This window comes from Solanum pennellii, chromosome 7, assembly GCF_001406875.1.
Source record: "Solanum pennellii chromosome 7, SPENNV200".
Taxonomy (NCBI): Eukaryota; Viridiplantae; Streptophyta; class Magnoliopsida; order Solanales; family Solanaceae; genus Solanum; species Solanum pennellii.
The window spans coordinates 71606399-71625293 of record NC_028643.1 but is presented as its reverse complement, the minus strand read 5'-3'; the positions used below and the strand labels follow the sequence as shown (position 1 = coordinate 71625293).

The window sequence follows — 18895 nt, the reverse complement described above, 5'->3', positions numbered from 1 at the left end:
GATTTAACTTTGTTTATTTCTTTAAGTAAACTGAAAACTAGCAAAGCAAATTCACAAATCAAAACAATGGAGGAACTGAAACAAATAACAGAGAAGCTAAAGAACAATCGAGCCCAATATGTGGGTGGACGGAAATTCTTCAATAGATTAGAGAGTAAGAAACGTGAAGAAGAAAAACGTCAAGTTGAAGCGAAATCCCAGCAACATCATAATCATAAACCTTACTTGTCAACCGACAATAGCAAACCAGAATCTTCTTCATCGGCTTTGCTTCCACGAGAAGAAGTTATTCGCCGGCTTAGGTTTTTGAAACATCCGGTGACTTTATTTGGAGAAGATGAAGAGGCAAGGTTTGCTAGGTTGAATCTTTTGTTGAAATCTGGATTGTTTGAAGTTGATGAAACTGATATGACGGAAGGGCAAACGAATGAATTTTTGCGAGATATGTTGGAATTGAAGAAGACACGGATATTGAAGCGGAAAGCCACAGAGCAGGATAAAGATGGTGAAGATTTGAAGAGGATGAAAACTAATTTTGAGGATTTGTGTGATGAGGATAAGATTTTGGTGTTTTACAAAAAGTTGTTGAATGAGTGGAATCAAGAGCTGGATAAGATGAGTCCTGAGGCTAAAAAGCAGACAGTGGTGGCTACTTTTATGCAGTGTGCTAGGGATTTGAATCCGTTATTTGATTTATGCAGGAACAGGTTACTTAATTATGATATTCGGAAAGCATTAGTTGTGATGGTTGAATGTTGTATGAATAGAGAATATATTGCTGCAATGGATCAATATCTTAATAAGATAGCCATTGGTAATGCACCTTGGCCTATTGGTGTTACTATGGTTGGTATTCATGAACGATCAGCGCGTGAGAAGATTCATCGCAAACAGTGTTGCTCATGTCATGAATGATGAGACAACAAGGAAGCTTCTGTATTCAGTTAAAAGACTGGTGACATTCTGCCAACAACGCTACCCAACAATGCCATCCAAATGTGTGGAGTTCAATAGCCTTGAAAATGGCAGTGACTTACACTCTCTTCGTGCACAAGAGTCAACTCCTCAAACCTCAGAAGAAAGACTTCCGATAATGCTTATGCCTGCNCAAGGAACGTCTATAGTTTAATTTGCTTTTGCACTCTATTTAATTCTGTATGTTGATTTTCCCTGCGACTGACTAAAGTAATTTACTTTTTTTCCTTGAAGTTGAAACCGCGCCTGTTCAAAGTTCTTATATCAATTTCTTATCGTTTTCCTATTGAAACAAATTAATATAAAAGACCTGCAAACTCACTTCCCNCATTGGTGAAGGTAACATGAAAAAGTTTGTACATGTATCATTTGCTGTATGGTACAGGTCCCAATTAGCTTATACTTCTTTGATCATGTGAATGCAACAGTGTCCAAACCCCATTTCTTTTATAATGCTAATACTCTGCTCAGACACAGCGGTCGTGTAGTTTGAAATTCTTATACCACTTCTTTCCCTCATCATCAGTAAACTCGGGTCTATCACGGGACCTCTTTGGTTGTCTAGCTGATTTCTATGCTACCATTTTTACCGTTAGAGAGATTTCTAGACACAGCCTCCAGACGTTTCCTGGACGATCGGGCAACCTCGGATGGTGTAGCTGCAGAGTTACCAATCTTAGCTCTTCCCATTTTACTTGTTTTTACCTAAACCTGCAAATAATAGAAGCAACACTCTAGTTGTATCTCAGAAGAAAAGCTTAAGTTAAAATTCTGAGTTGCAACAATCCCGCGCTATAAACTTAAGCATACATATAAGTTAAGCTCAAACTGAACGCCACACACGTTCATAATCAGTGACAGACAAACATAAGGGTCCCCCCCGCTATGTCAATGGTCAACCAAAAAGTTCTCTTGCACATGTCCTGGTGGTATAGCATGGTATCCAGCCCTATGTAATGCACCTAGTCACACCAAATAAACGAAAACAAATACTGATCAATCTAAACAAACTAACATGATTTTGTTAGGTGGGAAATTATCAAGAAGGTCAGCCACACGAGACAATACAATGATATTTAGTGCAGTTCAGCTTTGCCAAGATAGTTTAGCTTATAAGTGGCATGCCCGACATTGACGTTCTGCCTTTAGAGAGCAAACAAAACAATAATGTACTCCCCTTCGATACTGTCTAAACCAGCAAAGTACAAGTACTAATAGAAAAGAAACAGAAAGGCTTTATACAACGAGAGTCTCTTAAACTTGCCACAAAAATTTTAGTTTAGTCACTCGGACGACTTGTTCCAGTTGAGCACTTGAACAATATTTAATATTAGACTCTTCTGTTTTAAATTTTGAAAAAAAGCTTTTGTTCATGTTCTCAAATGTCTATTAGGTAGTTAAATTAATCCACATAAAATACATCATTTCTTTTAACTGTAAACATCGAATATTTATTACAAATATTCATGCAACTCAGGAGATAGGATTCACATTAAGGCAATTTAGCAAACGTCTAACCTGCAGAGCTTTGTGTTCACAAGTGAAAAACTGTCTCACCCTTACAAAATATGATGGGGATTCTAGCTCAAATGCCAGCATGCTAAATATTATAGAAAGGGCCTGAGGAATTTGGGGAAATTGGGGCTAGGTCACGAGGGTGGTGAGAAGCACGGAACTTGTTTCAATCAAATGTTTTGGGTGTGTTTAGTAGGAAGAAAAATATATTTTTCAATTTCCTCATTTTTGGTTTCTTTTTTCTCTCATTTTTGGTTGATCTTACTATTTTGAAAAAAAAAATTCAACTGAAAAAGTGACTTCCCAATATAAAGTAAGAAAAAATATTATTGTTAGGTGGCGGGTTGAAAGTCGAGGTCTGGATTGGGAGTCGGGTTGCAGGCTGGGTCGGAGTGGGGAGTCGATCCTTGAGTAGGGATCTCAGATAGAGAGTTGGGACTTGAGTCAGGATCTCATGTCGTGGTCGGGTCCCAAGTTAGGATCTTAGGTCGGGTTCAAGAGTCGGGATTCGGGTCGAATGAGAGTCGGGTTACGTACCAGCTCTCCCTACCCCCACCTGAGACTCAACTTCTGACCCTGACTCGAGACCTGAATCTTGATCAAGACATCAGGACCCGACCTGACCTCGACTCGAGGCTCGACTTCCCACCCCAACCAAGGATCGTTATTGCTTCAGGATACGACTCCCGACCCTAATCCAGGTTCCGACTCTCGACCCTGATCCCACTCTATGATTGTCAACTCCAATCCAACTCTTGACCTCGACATCGACCCTGATTCCCGAACTCAACCACGCCTTTTCTTCTAGAATCTAGTCACGACAAATGTCTATCATTTTATATTTTTAGATATTTTGATAGATGTAACGGCCCAAAAAAATAAAAAGGAGTCGGTTTTTTTTTTAATTCTCTGTATAAATAGTCCTTCCCGCTCACTTGCCAGTTCTCTTCCAACTAACTCTGTGAAAACAAACGATCAACAATCGCTCTTAATTTCCTTCTGTGTGTAAAGCTCTGATTTCTCTCTGCTTTCTGGGAAAATGGATCCTTCAATTCCAGGTTCTTCTTCTGATGAAGTTCTCTTCCAAAGCTCCATTTCTTGAAAATCAATCCTTCGATTCCAAGTTCTTGAAAGATTGTGTGAAATTGGATTTTGAAAGTAATGACATGTAAACTGGAATACCATGAAATTCCCAAAGTCCCTCATTTCTTGAAAATTTGTGTGAAATTGGATTATGTTCAACATTTCGAAATACCCCAAAAATGTAAATTTTTATTTTATCTATTAGTTGAATCTGAAATCCATTCTATTTGTTGACAGATGACCAAAAGACTATAGCTTCAGATGGTAGTGGCCTTCTCTATGTGAAGTTTGAGAGGCATTGTTTGATGGAAAGGCTTCTAGTTAGGGTGAAAAAACGTGAGAAGAAACAAAAGGAAAGGCCAGCTTTGATGTGGGAAGTATGGGAAGAAGAAAATGATACATGCCTTCTTGAGAATTATTCAGACGATTTAGACTTGGATATTCTAAACGCGTCCCTTTCTGAAACTGCCGAGCCACCATCAGATTTCATCATGTCACTATTGAGGTACCAGAAGGAGTGGTTGGCTTGGTCATTAAAGCAAGAAGAATCTACATTCAAAGGGGGTATTCTTGCTGATGAAATGGGAATGGGGAAGACGGTTCAAGCCATAGCACTTGTACTTGCTCAGCGCGAATTAAAGAAACATTCCAATATATTGTCGTCCTCACCCAGTGCTTCTCAGGAACTCCCAGCAGTAAAAGGAACTCTTGTTGTATGTCCTGTGATTGGAGCAATGCAATGGTTTCGTGAGATTGAACGTTGCACCACTAAAGGAAGCAACAAAACCCTTGTTTATCATGGCGCCAACAGGGAGAAATGTACATACAAACTGGAGGAATATGATTTTGTCATTACTACATACTACACTATTGAGGCTGACTATTGGACAAGAAAGTCAAAGCATAACAGCAAGAAATCAAAACCTCGTGTAGAAATATTGGACCAGAAAACAGATTCCACAGAAAAATTGAGTGATGGTTCTGTTGATATTTCAGCCAGTGTTGATGAAGATGTGTCCAGGAGAAGGTCAGTTTTGCATTCAGTGAAGTGGGATCGCATAATTTTGGATGAGGCAAGTCAAAAATTAACAGATCCTTGGATTTTGTTGTTCGTTTTCTTCAATTGGTTTCCCTGTATATGATGTTCATTTGCTGTTCATAAGATCTTTTATTGTTACTTATACCAGACTTTCTTCAAGCTTGTTATAGGTCTTCCCCTCGTAAGTTAGCTTTTGGGGTTGAGTTAGGCCCAAGTAACATATCTTACAAAGCTAGAGTTGAACGATGATGGTTTTTAGAATTTGAAGAGTCTTATATTGGCTCTTAGAATGCCGTGAAGAGTCTTATAGTGTAATGAAGCCTTCACATTTAACTACAGAATACTGTTGGTAAGAGTCCTATGCATACCTCTAAGACATTTTAGGTATTAAGCTTTACCAGAATATAAGAACATGAAATTTATCTTTGTCCTTAAGTGAATTCAATGATTTGTTTAACTGCTCACAGTGTGAAATGTTATTTGAAATTCTATTTTGATTGCCACTTTCTATTTTCATATCAGATCATGGATTTTCTGCAAACTCTGCTCCTATATAGGCTGATGCTGCCTATTTAGTTATTAAAACTAGACATTCATGAGAGTAGAGTTTCTAAATTACATGGGATACAATATCTTTCATCTGCAATGTTTTATCCTGATCGTACTTCTGTGGCATAGGCTCATTATCTAAAGGTTGAGGACTGCAACACGGCAAGAGCTGTTCTTGCTTTAGAATCTTCATACAAGTGGGCCTTAACTGGTATATCCCTGAAAAACCGTATAAGAGAGTTGTACTCAACTGTAAGTTAACTCTGTTGGTTTAACGTTTTCCATAACCTCTTATTGTTTTGAGGTTAATTTCATTCTTTTCTTCCGTACAGGTTCGTTTCTTACAAGCTAAGCCTTATGCTTATCACTTTTGCAAAGATTGTGATTGCAAAGCACTTGATTATAGGTAGACATAAAGTTTCTTTTTTTAAATCTTGATTCCTATCCCCGGGGGTGAAAAATGCAATGGCTCAAGATCTATTTTTCTTTATTTCTGTTGCTCTTTGCTTCTCAACCAATGTTAATGAAACTGTCTGATATCTCCTATATAATGTGTTCTTTTATAAATGTAATGTACAGCAGCTTCTCAACTGAGTGTGCACAGTGCCACCACAAACCTGCACGCCACTTTCTCTGGTGGCATAGAGTAAGTTAATAATTATATACATACTTCTGAGGCTTAATCATATTGCTACATGGTAAAGTTGAAACATCTTCTCTTTCCAGTATATTGCAAAACCTTTAGAATCAATTCAATCCAATGCGACTGGTAGAGATGCGATGGTTCTGTTGAAGCACAAAATTCTAAAATATCTATTGCTAAAACGTACCAAAAAGGAGAGAGCTGCTGATCTTGTACTTCCCCTGAAGACTGTGAGTTTTGTCTTGCACTAATGCAGTTTGCTTCAATTTGATAATGATCTTCTCATGGATGTAGCTTGTTACTTCTTTCTGGATTCAGGTTACTCTGAGAATAGATTCTTTGGATGTGAATGAAAAGGCCTACAACCAACAACTATTAGAAGAAACCATTGCAAAGTTGGATAAGTATGATCTTCTGGATTGCAAGTTCCACTTTGCTTGCGTCTTCCACTGCAATTTTTCTGTTCACACTAAAGTAGCTTTTTCCCTTCGAATCTATTACACGGGATAGGATCATTTTTGTTTTCCTTTTTTGGTTGCATATCCTGTTTTCTTGACTTACGCATGAAGTGCTTGCATGGAATATTTTCCTATAATTACTTGTTGTCAAGTAGTTTTGGAACATATTGGGTTAGTTTCTAGGTATACTAAATTCATAAGATTCTACAAGTCATTTTCTTCCCATAAAATTCTAAATCATTTAAGTCATAACCTCTCCTGTAGAAAGTGCGAAGAGGATATTTTTATTCTAACCACATCTTCCAACATTGTATTTTTTTGCAGATGTCCTAGGGATGGACCTCTGAGAAAGAAGTATCGCTCCATAAATACACGCCTACAGAAGGTAGCAAAACAATGTTGTATAGAAGTTTCTGTGCTAAAACTTCTAGAACAATTTATCCATCTATTATTGGAGTCAAGGTATTTAGTTCAAATAGTAGAAGCATTCCTTATCCTTTTAAACTAGGACTGATGAGAACTATTGTACAATGAACAGCTTCAGAGATTAAGGAAAAATTAGGATAAGTCATCTGAGAATGACTGGATAAAATACTCACAGAAGAATTAATCAAGCTATCAGTGGTTTGATTTTGTGTTATTCCTGGATCCTAGTATGATCTATCTATCATCACTCTAATTTTTACTGCTTTCCACATCTTCATGTGTATTCTTGTTGTTTGAGGGTTTTGCCTTCAAGTTGTTTGATCCTACATATATATGATTGTTGTGCTGCTGCTTTACATTCTCTTAATAGTTTCATCACTATAGTATTACATTGTTTTAGTTTTATTGAAGTCTTAGATTTGAAAANTTTGGATGGTTGGATATATATTTGGACGATAATGATGGACAGTTAATACAATTTGGTCAAGGGAATTATGTAACCACAGGAAATCTAGCGACCAACTGTAAAATCGGTATAAAGATTGGACTATGGAGATGTTGTGAAGTACAACTTTTCATAAGACTGCTAAAAAGTATTAAGGATATTGTGTAATTTTACCTTCCAATTCATGAGCTTAAATACAAACATTTTTTTTTTTGCTTCTTCTGTTTAGGCAAATTTTGTTGTGGCAATGTCTGACTAATGTCTTCCTTAATTGGCAGGCTGTTGATCATCGTTTCCTTGTGGAACATAAAGTTGTAAAAGGAGTTTCTAATTCTAAACCTACTGTCAAAGGGTTTAGATCCTCAAGTATATTGAACAAGATTCACCTCGATGATTTCCGGACAAGCACCAAAATAGAAGCTCTGGTATGCAATTGTTTCATTAATATTGCTACAGTAATATTATTTTGATATTACGGAACTCCATCATAAGTTTCAAAGTGAAGGGCGTCTGATGAATGCATGTTTGATGTTCGTTTCTACTTCTTTTTTTAAATGTAGAGAGAAGAAATCATGTTCATGTTTGAAAGAGATGGCTCTGCAAAAGGAATAGTTTTCAGCCAGTTCACACCATTTTTGGATCTGATACAATATTCTCTTCAGAAGGTAAGATATAAAGATAATTTTTTGTTCATCCTTTTCATTTTCCCGTCCTTTTCTTGTTAGTTTGTAACAATATTCTTGTTATATGTGTGTTTTATCAGTCGGACATCAAATTTGTTCAATTAGTTGGATCCACATCTGTTTCTACAAGAGATGCAGCAGTTACCAGATTTACTGAGGATCCAGATTGCAGGATATTGCTTACGAGCTACAAAGCTGGAGGTGTTTCCCTCAATCTAAAGTTGCATCACATGTAAGGGATCTATTTTCCTTCTCTGTGGATATCTAGTTGTTTCAGTCCTGTTGCCCATTAGATCTCCCGTTGTGTTGTTCATTTGACATATAAAGAACCACTATGACTTGTTAATCATCTATTAAGTTAGTGCATGAAAAGTACGTAGCTCAAATATTCTTGAACTATGCTTAGGTTTTCTTGATGGATCCGTGCTTGAATCCTGATGCAGAGCAGCAAGCACAAGATAGAGTTCATCGAATAGGGCAACATAAACCAGTCAGGTGTGTTTTGCATTTCTTGTATTGTACGTTATGCCCTTGAACGCCTCTTATTTTGTCTCCTCATTACTAGGATTGTGAGATTTATTACCAAGGATACAATAGAAGAGACGATTTTAGAGTCGCAAGAGAGGAAGAAACATCTTCAAAGGCAAGTGTCTGTTTCTTACAATTTTAGATTGTTATATATTTTCTCTCATAAACCAGTTCTCGATTCCATTTTGTTTTAATCCTCTGACATAATGAACTTCCAAATTTGATTGCAGGATGATCAGTCATTCTTTTGAGGCTTGGAACAAACTGGCATTTGAGGAGTGGCAATGGTTATTTGAGAGAGATTTTTTTTAGTGTTACGAAATGATACATAGAAACATTATCATATTGTATACGTAGATAGCACAATCATATATAGAACATATTTTGCGCTTGTCTGACTTTGTATCCTTAGATTTGCTTGTACACATATAAATAACACTCATTCTTGGAATAATTTGAGTAGGAAAATTATTATAGGTCTTGTTAAGTTGGTTGCAGCCCTTGTACCTTTAGCCTCTGTTTTTTTCTTCTCTAGTACCATTGCATATTTAATAGCTTTTCTTGCCTCATTCATTTTTTAACCTTAATTCAAATAACTTCCTCTTCCTCCCTCTTATCAGATTCGCCGACTCTTCTCTCATATTATCCTCTCCATCATCACTGTGACTTTCAACACCATCTCTTTCATCAACAGTATTCGCTTGCAACACACGTCTTTCAGCTTTGATGATTTGCTTCTTTATTTCCGCTGTTATATTGAAGCAATATTTGTTGCATTCATGATAAGGGTTCGAACCATTCCCACAATTTGGGTGAAGTCACTCATGTTCTCAGATCAATTTCGGTGTAAAAGCAATAGAAGAATAAACGTTGCGCTTAACACAATCACTCTCGTATCTCACAATATATGAAAATATGTAATAAGTCACCCCTATTTATAATACTTACAAACAAAATTTAACTGGAAAATCTATTCCTATATGAATTAGGACAAACAAATCCTAACTATTTAGTATTCCTATTTATTAGTTTACTAGTATACGGACACGCCCGTTGTGCGTGTACCCCTTTTCAGTGAGCATAAGTATTTTCAAAAATTGCATCAATATATAATAAATATATTTAAAAATCAATGACATCCAATATCTAAAGTGTAATCTAGAAGATTCTTAATTAGTACTAAATTGATTTTAATTTTAGTTTATGAGTTAAAATTTGATATGAATTTGCCAAATTTTTATAATTTTTATATAGATATTATGTTTTGATTAAAAAACAATTACGTTAATTAAATTCATAGATTACAAACTTAATACACTCATATCATCTATTAAACTCTTGTCCTACCACCACAATCAATATTACATTCCTAAACAAACTTCATTTGATATGACTCATTGCAATTATAATATATTTTTGTTAGAAAAGGAATTCAACATTTTTTTTTATATTTTGTGGAATTGTATTGTTAAAATTGCATTTGAAAAATAAAAAAAATGATAAAAATAATATTATGACATTTGAGTGATGAGTAATATAAATTTTGAATGAGAAAGGGAGGGATAAACTATGTATCAAATAACTAAAATAATCAACTAAAACTAAAGCAAAGAAAGTTAATATAATTTCATGAGTAAAATAACCAAAATATGATATTGTATTCATTCCTTTTTTTCTTAACATGGGTTGTTATCCTTCCTTCTTTCTTTTGGATGAAAACTCCATTAAAAAAATTAAATTCAAACAAAGAAAGTGAAGCTGAATAGGGAATGAATATCACATCACTCAACATATCAAAGCTCATAAATACATTTTTACTTTTATTGGGCTATGCTGGTTGTTATCAAAAAAAATTTCAATACTTAATTAGCTTTATACACAAATAACTCACATGAATTTGTATATGAAAATTCAATAAATTTGACCTACTATTGACAAAATATAATAATAATAAAATATTAAAAAAAAAAACTCAGAGAAAGAAAAAGGGCTCATAAGCGCAATCCATTCAGCTGTTCAGAATGAAATGGATCATGATACTCAATAAGTTAATTAGACTACATGAAAACTAAGATTTCTCTACTAGACAGTGTGTTCTACTTTTCTAGTTTATGTTTTTGACATAGTATTGATATAAGGATTATGAAAAACACAAAATGGCTTTTCGCAGCAAATAACAAGTGATAACTCAAAGATATGGACATATGGTTGTAACTTATTAGCTATTCAGTCTTGATAATAAATACTACTAAGAATTTACCTAGGTACTGACAACTGTGATGGAAGTGGTAAACTGATACCAACAACAGATTCTCTTTCTTGAGTAGTTCCGGCAACTCTTCTCGTCATTCTCTTTTTTTCTTTCAGTTTAGGAAAAATAACAAATGACTAGTAAAGGAAAAACCCTAGGTTCCATTGCTGCAAAAAGGTCTCGTTCCCGCCGCAGCAAAGCCGATCTACAATCCCAATCGGTCGTATCGCCTGATTCCTCGAGCCAGAAAGTATGCCGAATGTGTCGTATCGGAGCTCTGGTCTTCCTGGATGTTGTGATTGAATCCTTGAGCACCGGGTGAATTTCGCTACTATTTTTATTTTTCTGATATCTCATGTTTTTGAATTTTATATCTTTGTGATTGTTTATAGATGTTTGAATTGGCTAGAAATGCGGAAGAGGCTAACAAGAAGACGAGGATCATTCCAAGACACATTCAGTTGGCTGTAAAGAATGGTGAGGAACTCAGCCAACTGAATATGCCTTGACATGATCCGTGTCTTCTTGTTATCCCTCGCCGCATTTCCAGCCAATTCAAGCACCTACGCACAACCACAAATATGTAAAATTCAGATATTTGAAATATCAAAAAAATAAATAGTAACAAAATTTACCTCAGTTGCAAGGTACTCAAGCACAACAGCAAGGAAGATCAGAGCTTCGGCACCGACACGTTTGACTTACTTTTCGACTTTGAGGAACTGGGCAATATAACCAACTGGAAATTCGAGACCGGCTTTGTTGTTGTGGAAATGAGACTTTTTTTTGTAGAAACGAAACCAAGGAATTTTCCTTTGCATGTCATTTTATTTTTCATCTATTCCGGAAAAAAAAAGTGTTGCTTTTTGATATACTAGTATACGGACACGCCCGTTGTGCGTGTATCCCTTTTCAGTGAGCATAAGTATTTTTAAAAATTGCATCAATATATAATAAATATATTTAAAAATCAATGACATCCNCTAGTCTAATCTCAACTGTTAGTCATCACTCATACAGATCTTTTGGTTCCATTTTGTTCTGTTTTTAACCAAGTCTACATTGATTTCAATAGACTTTAGGGCTTGAAAAAAAATTTCTCGATGCGACTCAATTCACCTCTTAAAAATCTTAATTAGTATGTCGTCAAACCTATAAACCAGTGCATTTTAAAGGTCTTAACACTGGAGGAAGCCATCTAACTTTATCTTCTATATGTACTACCTGCACTCTGTTCAATTGTATATTGCTCTCTCTCTCTCTCTCCTACCTTTCGAGGTAGACTCAGAATAGATATCTAAATTGTTCCGTTATGCACCATATTATGGAACAATTTTAGCTCTGAAAAATGTTTCCTGGATACATATTTCCCATTTGCTTGCAGTTGCGGAACATCAATTGTGCCGGTTGATGTTGTCGCTCTTTTTTCATATATGCAGAGCATAATCCTGTATGTTCTTTACAAGTCTAGGTGTGATTTGTACGGAGGAAAATGTTTTTCAATTTTTCACCCGGAAAATTAGTTCCTTGAAAATGAGGAAAAGGATTTTCCTAATCGAACTAGGGAATCAAGTTCCATATGTGTCATTTCATTCCTTCTCATATGATATTTTTTGTTTATTTATCGAACACTAGAAAATGCATTTCTTCCCACACCCCAAGTATGCTATCGTGCTTTTGGAGCAGTTGTTCGATTCTTTGCAAATGATCAATCTGTTGCAGGGCAAATGAATATATTTTCTGTTGATACAATCAAGTGTGATCTTAGATTTAAGATACATATCTTGTAATTAGTTGCGATTATCGATAATATTGTCTACAACGCAATCATAGTACCAAAACATCTTCATTACATTACATCCCCAATAAACAAAAAATAAATAATTTGGATTATAGGGCAAGTAGCATTGAGGCAGTAGAATAATAGGCAACAGCAAAGATGGCATGGATGAAACACAAAATTCCCCCAATTGAGAAAAAATGGTGATGTGAAAACCCACAAGAAGCTCTTGATTTGTTGTTTGCCATTGTCCCTATAACCAGTAGTCCCATTCCTATTGCCATTATGATCCTGTAGGAAAAAAAAATAACCACAAATTAAACCCAACAAAAAATTCTTCAAATTATATGATCTTCTTATTTGTTTTTATCGATTTTTAATGAGTTAGCTTTTGTGATTAAATAGTTACGGTTCATTTCTTTAAACATATAAGAGTCAAAGACATTATATCTTTGGTTTATTTCATGTTGGGCCTAAATATTACGTTGTTTATGTTTCAGATGTCCAACCTTGAACACATGCATGATGTTTGATCATGTCTAGTCGAAGAAATGAGTCATTGAATGTTTTTTTTTATATAATCTCGAATAATATTCTTTCACCTCGTGAAAAATTAGATCTAAGGTCCATTTCCTTGGAGCATTTGTTAACACCCTCAAACATTTCATAGTAAGAAAAACCAAAGTAAATAACAAAAAAAAAAATACTCTCTGTTTCAAAAAGAATTATCTCCTTTCTTTTTTAGTAAAAGAATGACCCCTTGGTAATACTTTTATTTTAACTTTCCACGTGACATACTTTGATAAACGAATGAGTTGAAGAGGTACCATGTAAAAACAAGACAAGCCATTGATAGTTTTCTACTTGGGGATGCTTCCTTAATGTCATCAGTAGCACAAACACTGCAGCCACCAAGAAGATTGGCAAGAACATGAGCAATTGCAAGAAGACATGCTGCAGCCACACCTAGTACAAAAGCATCATGGCTTGGCTCTTTACATTCGAATAACCACAATCGAAGATGTTTTTCCTGTTCCAAAATCCCCAAACACAAAACAAAAAATCAATAACAATTTTTCTACATTCTTAGATATTTTTATTTGTTATAGCTAGTAATAATTTTTAGAAGTTACTAGTACCACTTTTTATGAATGATTTACCTATACATACTTTTTAGGTGATCTATATTGTTAAGAAGGGAATGGAAAATGTTCTTTCTTATATCGATTTGGACAAACCTCCCTCGTGAAATAGACTCAGATATCATATCTTTACATGCTATCAAAATCAGACCCATCCCAATTTGTTATTTGACCGATGTTGGACGCCATTATTATATAAGTGTTCACGCTACAGTTGAGGTCTGGGCATGCAGGAGAGTGTTAAGAAGTATCAGATCAATAGAGGCATGAGAAATTGATCTCTTTATATGGACTTGGACAAACCTCTCCTCATGAGCGAGCTTTTGGAATTGATGTAGACTCTGACGTCATATCTTTACTATATATTGGTTAATAGGAGTTAAACTTAGTCAAATATTATTAAAGACAAATTTCAGTCTACAGATTTGAGTCGTTCGTTATATTTAAATAGTAGATGTTAAATTTCTTTAGTGAAAATCCTATCGTAGCCATTTGTTATATGAAGTTTGAAAGAGATAAAGTAGGTACCTGGTTTTGAGCTGCTTCTGCTTTGATTCCAAGAATGCCAGCAATGGAGTCTAAGGCCACAATCAACAAGCAGACAAAAATACCAAACAATTTAGCCATTTTCTCATCAATTTGTTAAGTATCTTCAACACAAAAAATGTATGTAAGTTTTTGTGTTGCACTTTGATACAAGAAAATGCTGATTTTACATAAGATATACCTTGGTATAAATAGTGAACTTTAATGTAATGGGTTTTCAACTTTTTATTGATAGTATAAATAATACGCGCTCCCTCCTTTTTTTAATTGTTATTGTTTTCTTTTTTGACAGTTAAACGATATGAATTTTGACTAACAATTTAAGATGTATTTTTTAATCATATTGATGTGAAAAAAGTTGTATTGCACAGTACTTTTCGTATAGTTTTTAAATATCTAAAAGAAATTATTTTTATAATATCGAAAGAATGTAATTTAATTTAAATTTAAAAATTAATTAAATTTATTTTTGAAAAAAAAATATGCAACATGACAGCTAAAAAGGAATGGAGAGAGTGTTTGTGTAGCTTTTGGGAAAAGCTTATTTTGTCCTTACAACGGTAGCTTTGTTTTTGCTTTTTTGCCTACTTTTTTGCTCGTCTTTGGATTCCCTAAATTGCATAGAAGAAAAGTTGGGTATAAACCAGCTAAGGAGTTAAAGAATAATGATGTGGCTTAGGCATCTATCAATCACATGAGCAAAGAAAAAAAGAAGGTAAATTGGTGAGTTTCCAATGCCTTTTTTTGACTTTGAAATTAAGGTATATAATACATATATAGGGAATTACATTGAATTGGTAATTTATCTAATTGTTCCTACCAAAGCTAGGTCAATTCAACTCTTCAAAAATAATAACATGTGTATATATACACATCTCGGTATTCGATATTCATAGCGATGTCTTAATTATTTTGGATTCAACACATTAGTCCTATTAAAGAGTTTGGTACTCACATTAAGGCCCCAACTATTTTGGATTCGAACACATTAGGCTTACTAAAGAGAGAAGTGCACCATAGGAGGAATCTTTCCATATCAAGATTTGAATCACGATGAAATAATGAAAAGATGATATATTCATCACACCACAAATATTTTTAAAATGAGCATTTACGTATTCGAATACTTTAAGAAAACAAGGAATAGAAACAAGTTTTTTATTTTTTTGAAAGTAAATAACACAAATCCATGCTAAATTCCATTTAGCTACGGATTATATGCAAATTCAATTAGATTGGAATTATCTAGCAGCAAGGGATTACCAATAAATTCCTTAGCTAATTTCATGTTTTCTATAGGTTGAAACTGACAATAAACTTCATTTCAAATGATACTATTATTTAATTATTTTTTCTTCTTCTCAGTTTCATAAAAACTATTAATAGAACACTTATATGATCATGATGCTAAAGAAATTAAAGTAAAGGATCAAAAGGAAGAATAAATGTAAGATCTACAAGAATATTTTATATAGTTTGCACAAGCTAGCATCAGTATTCCTTGAGGTAGAAGCAAGAATTATAATCTTTACATACAACAACTAAAAAGTTAGTTTTCTCACAAGACTAGACTCTGAAAAAGTTGCAACATTTATTTAGATATTAACACTTTCTGATGTGGTTATGTTTCATATTTTTCGTTGGTATATATGCTTAAGGTGGAAGGAGAGTTCTAGTTGCCGGTTCGGATAAATTTAATAATTTTTGTTTAGATATTATATGTCTTAAAAAAAATCTATCAAAAATTATAAATATTTAATTGCGAACTCAGTAATTATGATGACAAGGTGTTAACAAATAACATTAACTTTGGAGACCAAATCACCGAAGACATAGGAAAGGTGTGGACGGAGTTCACATATTAGGATAAAAGGTTAGCAGGTAGTGAAGTGTTGTCTTGTTGTTCGAAGGTTTAGGCCTCGTTCGAGTATGCTTAGTACTAGTCTATTCATCTAGTTCTTGCTTTATATATATTTCATGTGTTGTTTATTGAACTCTGAAGGGTAGCTCAACTGGTAAAGGCCTGAGGATAGAGTCCTTCAGGTCGCCAGTTCGAGCCCTAGCAGGGCCACTGGAGGCATTACAAACCGGCCGCGTCTTCAGGGCCTCGTGAAACTAACCGTGATGCACCCGCCTTGAAATAGCGGGACCCGGTTGCCTTGAAATAGCGGGACTCGAGGGGTACAGCTAGTCGGATTCGCAAAGCGATACTCGAAAATCACAGCAAAAAAAAAAGTATTGTTTATTGTGTTTCGATCATCACATTATTTTGTTGTTCCTTTCTGATATGTTTTACAATGCATTCCTTATTACTTGTTATGATTGTTTTGCACTTGAAAATGGACTAAATAAACAATCTCTCAACGATTCTATCTTCACAAGATAATATAAAATTTGCGTACAATTGACCCTCTTTATATTCTACTAATGAAAGTCCTCTTTATATTCTACTAATGAAAGTCCATGGCATATGTTGTTGTTTGAAGACCAAATTGGTTCAGATATCAAATTGGGCCTTTTAGTTTGTGTTTTATACACAGATTCTACAAAGGAACATGAGGCATAGTCCATAGCACAAATATTCACAAATAACTTGTGGATCTCCCGAGCAATTTTTTTTGATATATTTTATTTTAAAATTGATCTAAATCAACTCTAAATTTGATACATTACGTTCTAAACAATTTTAAATGATTAAATTCAATTCAAACTTTTAAAATCAATAATCTCGCTTATCTCTCTCCTTCCGCCGTCAATCTCATCATAATCCAATCAATTTTTCTATGCCGCACAAGTTCTGCAAATGTTTATAAACTATTTGCATAATTCTTTTTGAAAAAAAGGCCAAAAGTTAAACACCGGTCCTTATGAAGGACTAGTTCTCGAATACGTGCAACGCACGTATATTTCATGTTAAGTAATTTTTTTTAAGAAAATAATATGAGTTATATGAATTTGAAAGGAAGATTACTTTTTTGTCTGATTTAAACTTCTGAGTCATTTCTTTTTTGAATTTAACATAAATAATTAGTAAAATAGTATATATATATATATCGAATGTAACATGACAAACTATTAAAATCAATATTATTCATGCATTGCAACACCACTTTAAACTAATAACTTCAAATTTTTTATTAAACCTCAAGTATATAATGTCATATATAACATTTTTTTTCTATAGTAATACATGAACTTACATATATTAAAGTGTAAGATGAATTAAAAAATAACAAAATAAAGACACAACAATTTTAACTAATTAATCAACATCACCTGATAGGTAAACTACCACGAAATGGTTCTTTGACATTGTTGCCTCAAATATGCAATCGGCTATAAGAATCTCAAGTTTTCAATTGTATGATATAATTTGAATAGTAATACACTTATCAAAATTATTGTGCAAATCAATTGGAAGTGCATCCTATATATTTTTTAAAAATGTTATGTGATAAAACTTAATAGAGTACATGAAAAGTTTTCTAACGGATGAAAATTAAAAAAAATAACAAATTTAAATTAATGGGATAAATGCATATATAATTATATAGTAAAATATAAACTATACTAAGGGCTTGACAGATTCATGAACTTCACATTAATGTTTCATAATTTCAGGAAGTTGAAACGAAATCAAAATATTGAATAGAGGACAATTTTAGGAAAATGAAAAAGCTAGCAATTCCAAAACATTGAATATAGGTTGTTGTAATTTGAGTGATAATTAAAATATTACTCCTATTTAATTAGCTTGTTAAACAATTTAAATAATACTACTAATTAGATTAGTTATTTTTATTTATTAAATATTTTTATTAATTAAAAGGCAAAAAAGTAATTCAACTTTGATAGTCAAAATTCATCGAATCTTGAAATAAATATTAAACGAAAAAATAATATTTTAAATAATTTCAAGAAAATAAATTAAATCAGATATTTTAATTAAAAATATTCTAAAGAAGTGGAAAAGTCATTAACATTTTGATTAAAATAATATAATTTAATATTTAAATTAAATAGTTAAATAACTTTATAATATTTTAATTTATAATAAGGGTAAAATCGTAATTCAACTTTTAACTTTTTTGGTTCTCTCTTATAATAATACTCGTCTTCAGAACGTGCGTTGCACGTTTATTTTAAACTATTTAATATAAATTTTGTACTACAATCAATATTATTGTAAATGGTACGTATATAGTATTGTACATGTTCTACACCAATAATTTTATAATGTCCAAATAAGTAACATCTATTTAATTATTTAAACATAAACTTCTTTATATAAATAGAGAACATATTTAAGTTAAAATGAATAAGAAGAGAAACATTATAAAAGAACATTTAAAACAATTATGAAAATAACTTTCAAAAACTGGCATATTAACATACTTTAGTAAGAAGATCAGATGAGATTTATAAGTTAATTTTCATTTTTAGGTGACTTTAAATAGGAAAATTTTAGGTGAGGGGAGATGAAAGGAAAAAATAAAAGAGACCTATTAGTTTTCTAATTAATTTTGTAACCTTTAGTCTTCACCTTTAATTCATTGAACAATATCATTAGAAGTCTTTTTGTCTTCTTGATAATAATTGTTTCTAACAATTTAATATTAATTAACCATCAACATAAATAAATTGTAACCGGAAGAATTTGATAAATTTGATATTGCTTAATGTTTAATCCTCCCTTATAGTAATTAAAATTTACTATTTAATATTTAGTTAACAATTATTAGACGATTAATATTTTTATATGATATAGGGACAAAATGTAATCTAATTTTTGCCTAATATTCCTTCCACGTTTAGTATATTATTATTATTAT

General features: G+C 33.2%; 1 protein-coding gene, 1 long non-coding RNA gene and 2 pseudogenes across 2 annotated transcripts; 3 read left to right on the top strand and 1 right to left on the bottom strand.

Moving 5' to 3' along the window:
- The first annotated feature begins 30 nt into the window (after positions 1-30).
- Positions 31-1129, top strand: LOC107025240 (annotated as a pseudogene).
- A 2328-nt stretch (positions 1130-3457) lies between these two features.
- LOC107025239 lies at positions 3458-8351 on the top strand (annotated as a pseudogene).
- Positions 5295-5797, top strand: LOC114073894. The gene is made up of 3 exons (XR_003579564.1): positions 5295-5413; positions 5494-5567; positions 5741-5797. It is a non-coding gene; the product is annotated as an uncharacterized LOC114073894 (long non-coding RNA).
- Positions 8352-12311: 3960 nt separating the features above from the next.
- LOC107024562 lies at positions 12312-14266 on the bottom strand. Its single transcript, XM_015225555.2, has 3 exons — positions 14046-14266; positions 13203-13405; positions 12312-12666 (listed from the first exon to the last, which is right to left on the bottom strand). The coding sequence occupies exons 1-3, from the start codon at positions 14142-14144 to the stop codon at positions 12486-12488; spliced, it is 483 nt and encodes a 160-aa protein (XP_015081041.1). The 5' UTR covers positions 14145-14266; the 3' UTR covers positions 12312-12485.
- Between the last annotated feature and the right edge of the window lie 4629 nt (positions 14267-18895).

Coding starts and splice junctions, on each gene's coding strand:
- LOC107024562 (XM_015225555.2), bottom strand. CDS start 14,144: ATGGCTAAATTGTTTGGTATTTTTGTCTGCTTGTTGATTGTGGCCTTA. Junction 13,406..14,045: donor CAGAAGCAGCTCAAAACCAG/GTACCTACTTTA, acceptor ATTTTGGAACAG/GAAAAACATCTTCGATTGTG. Junction 12,667..13,202: donor GCTTGTCTTGTTTTTACATG/GTACCTCTTCAA, acceptor TTTTTCCTACAG/GATCATAATGGCAATAGGAA.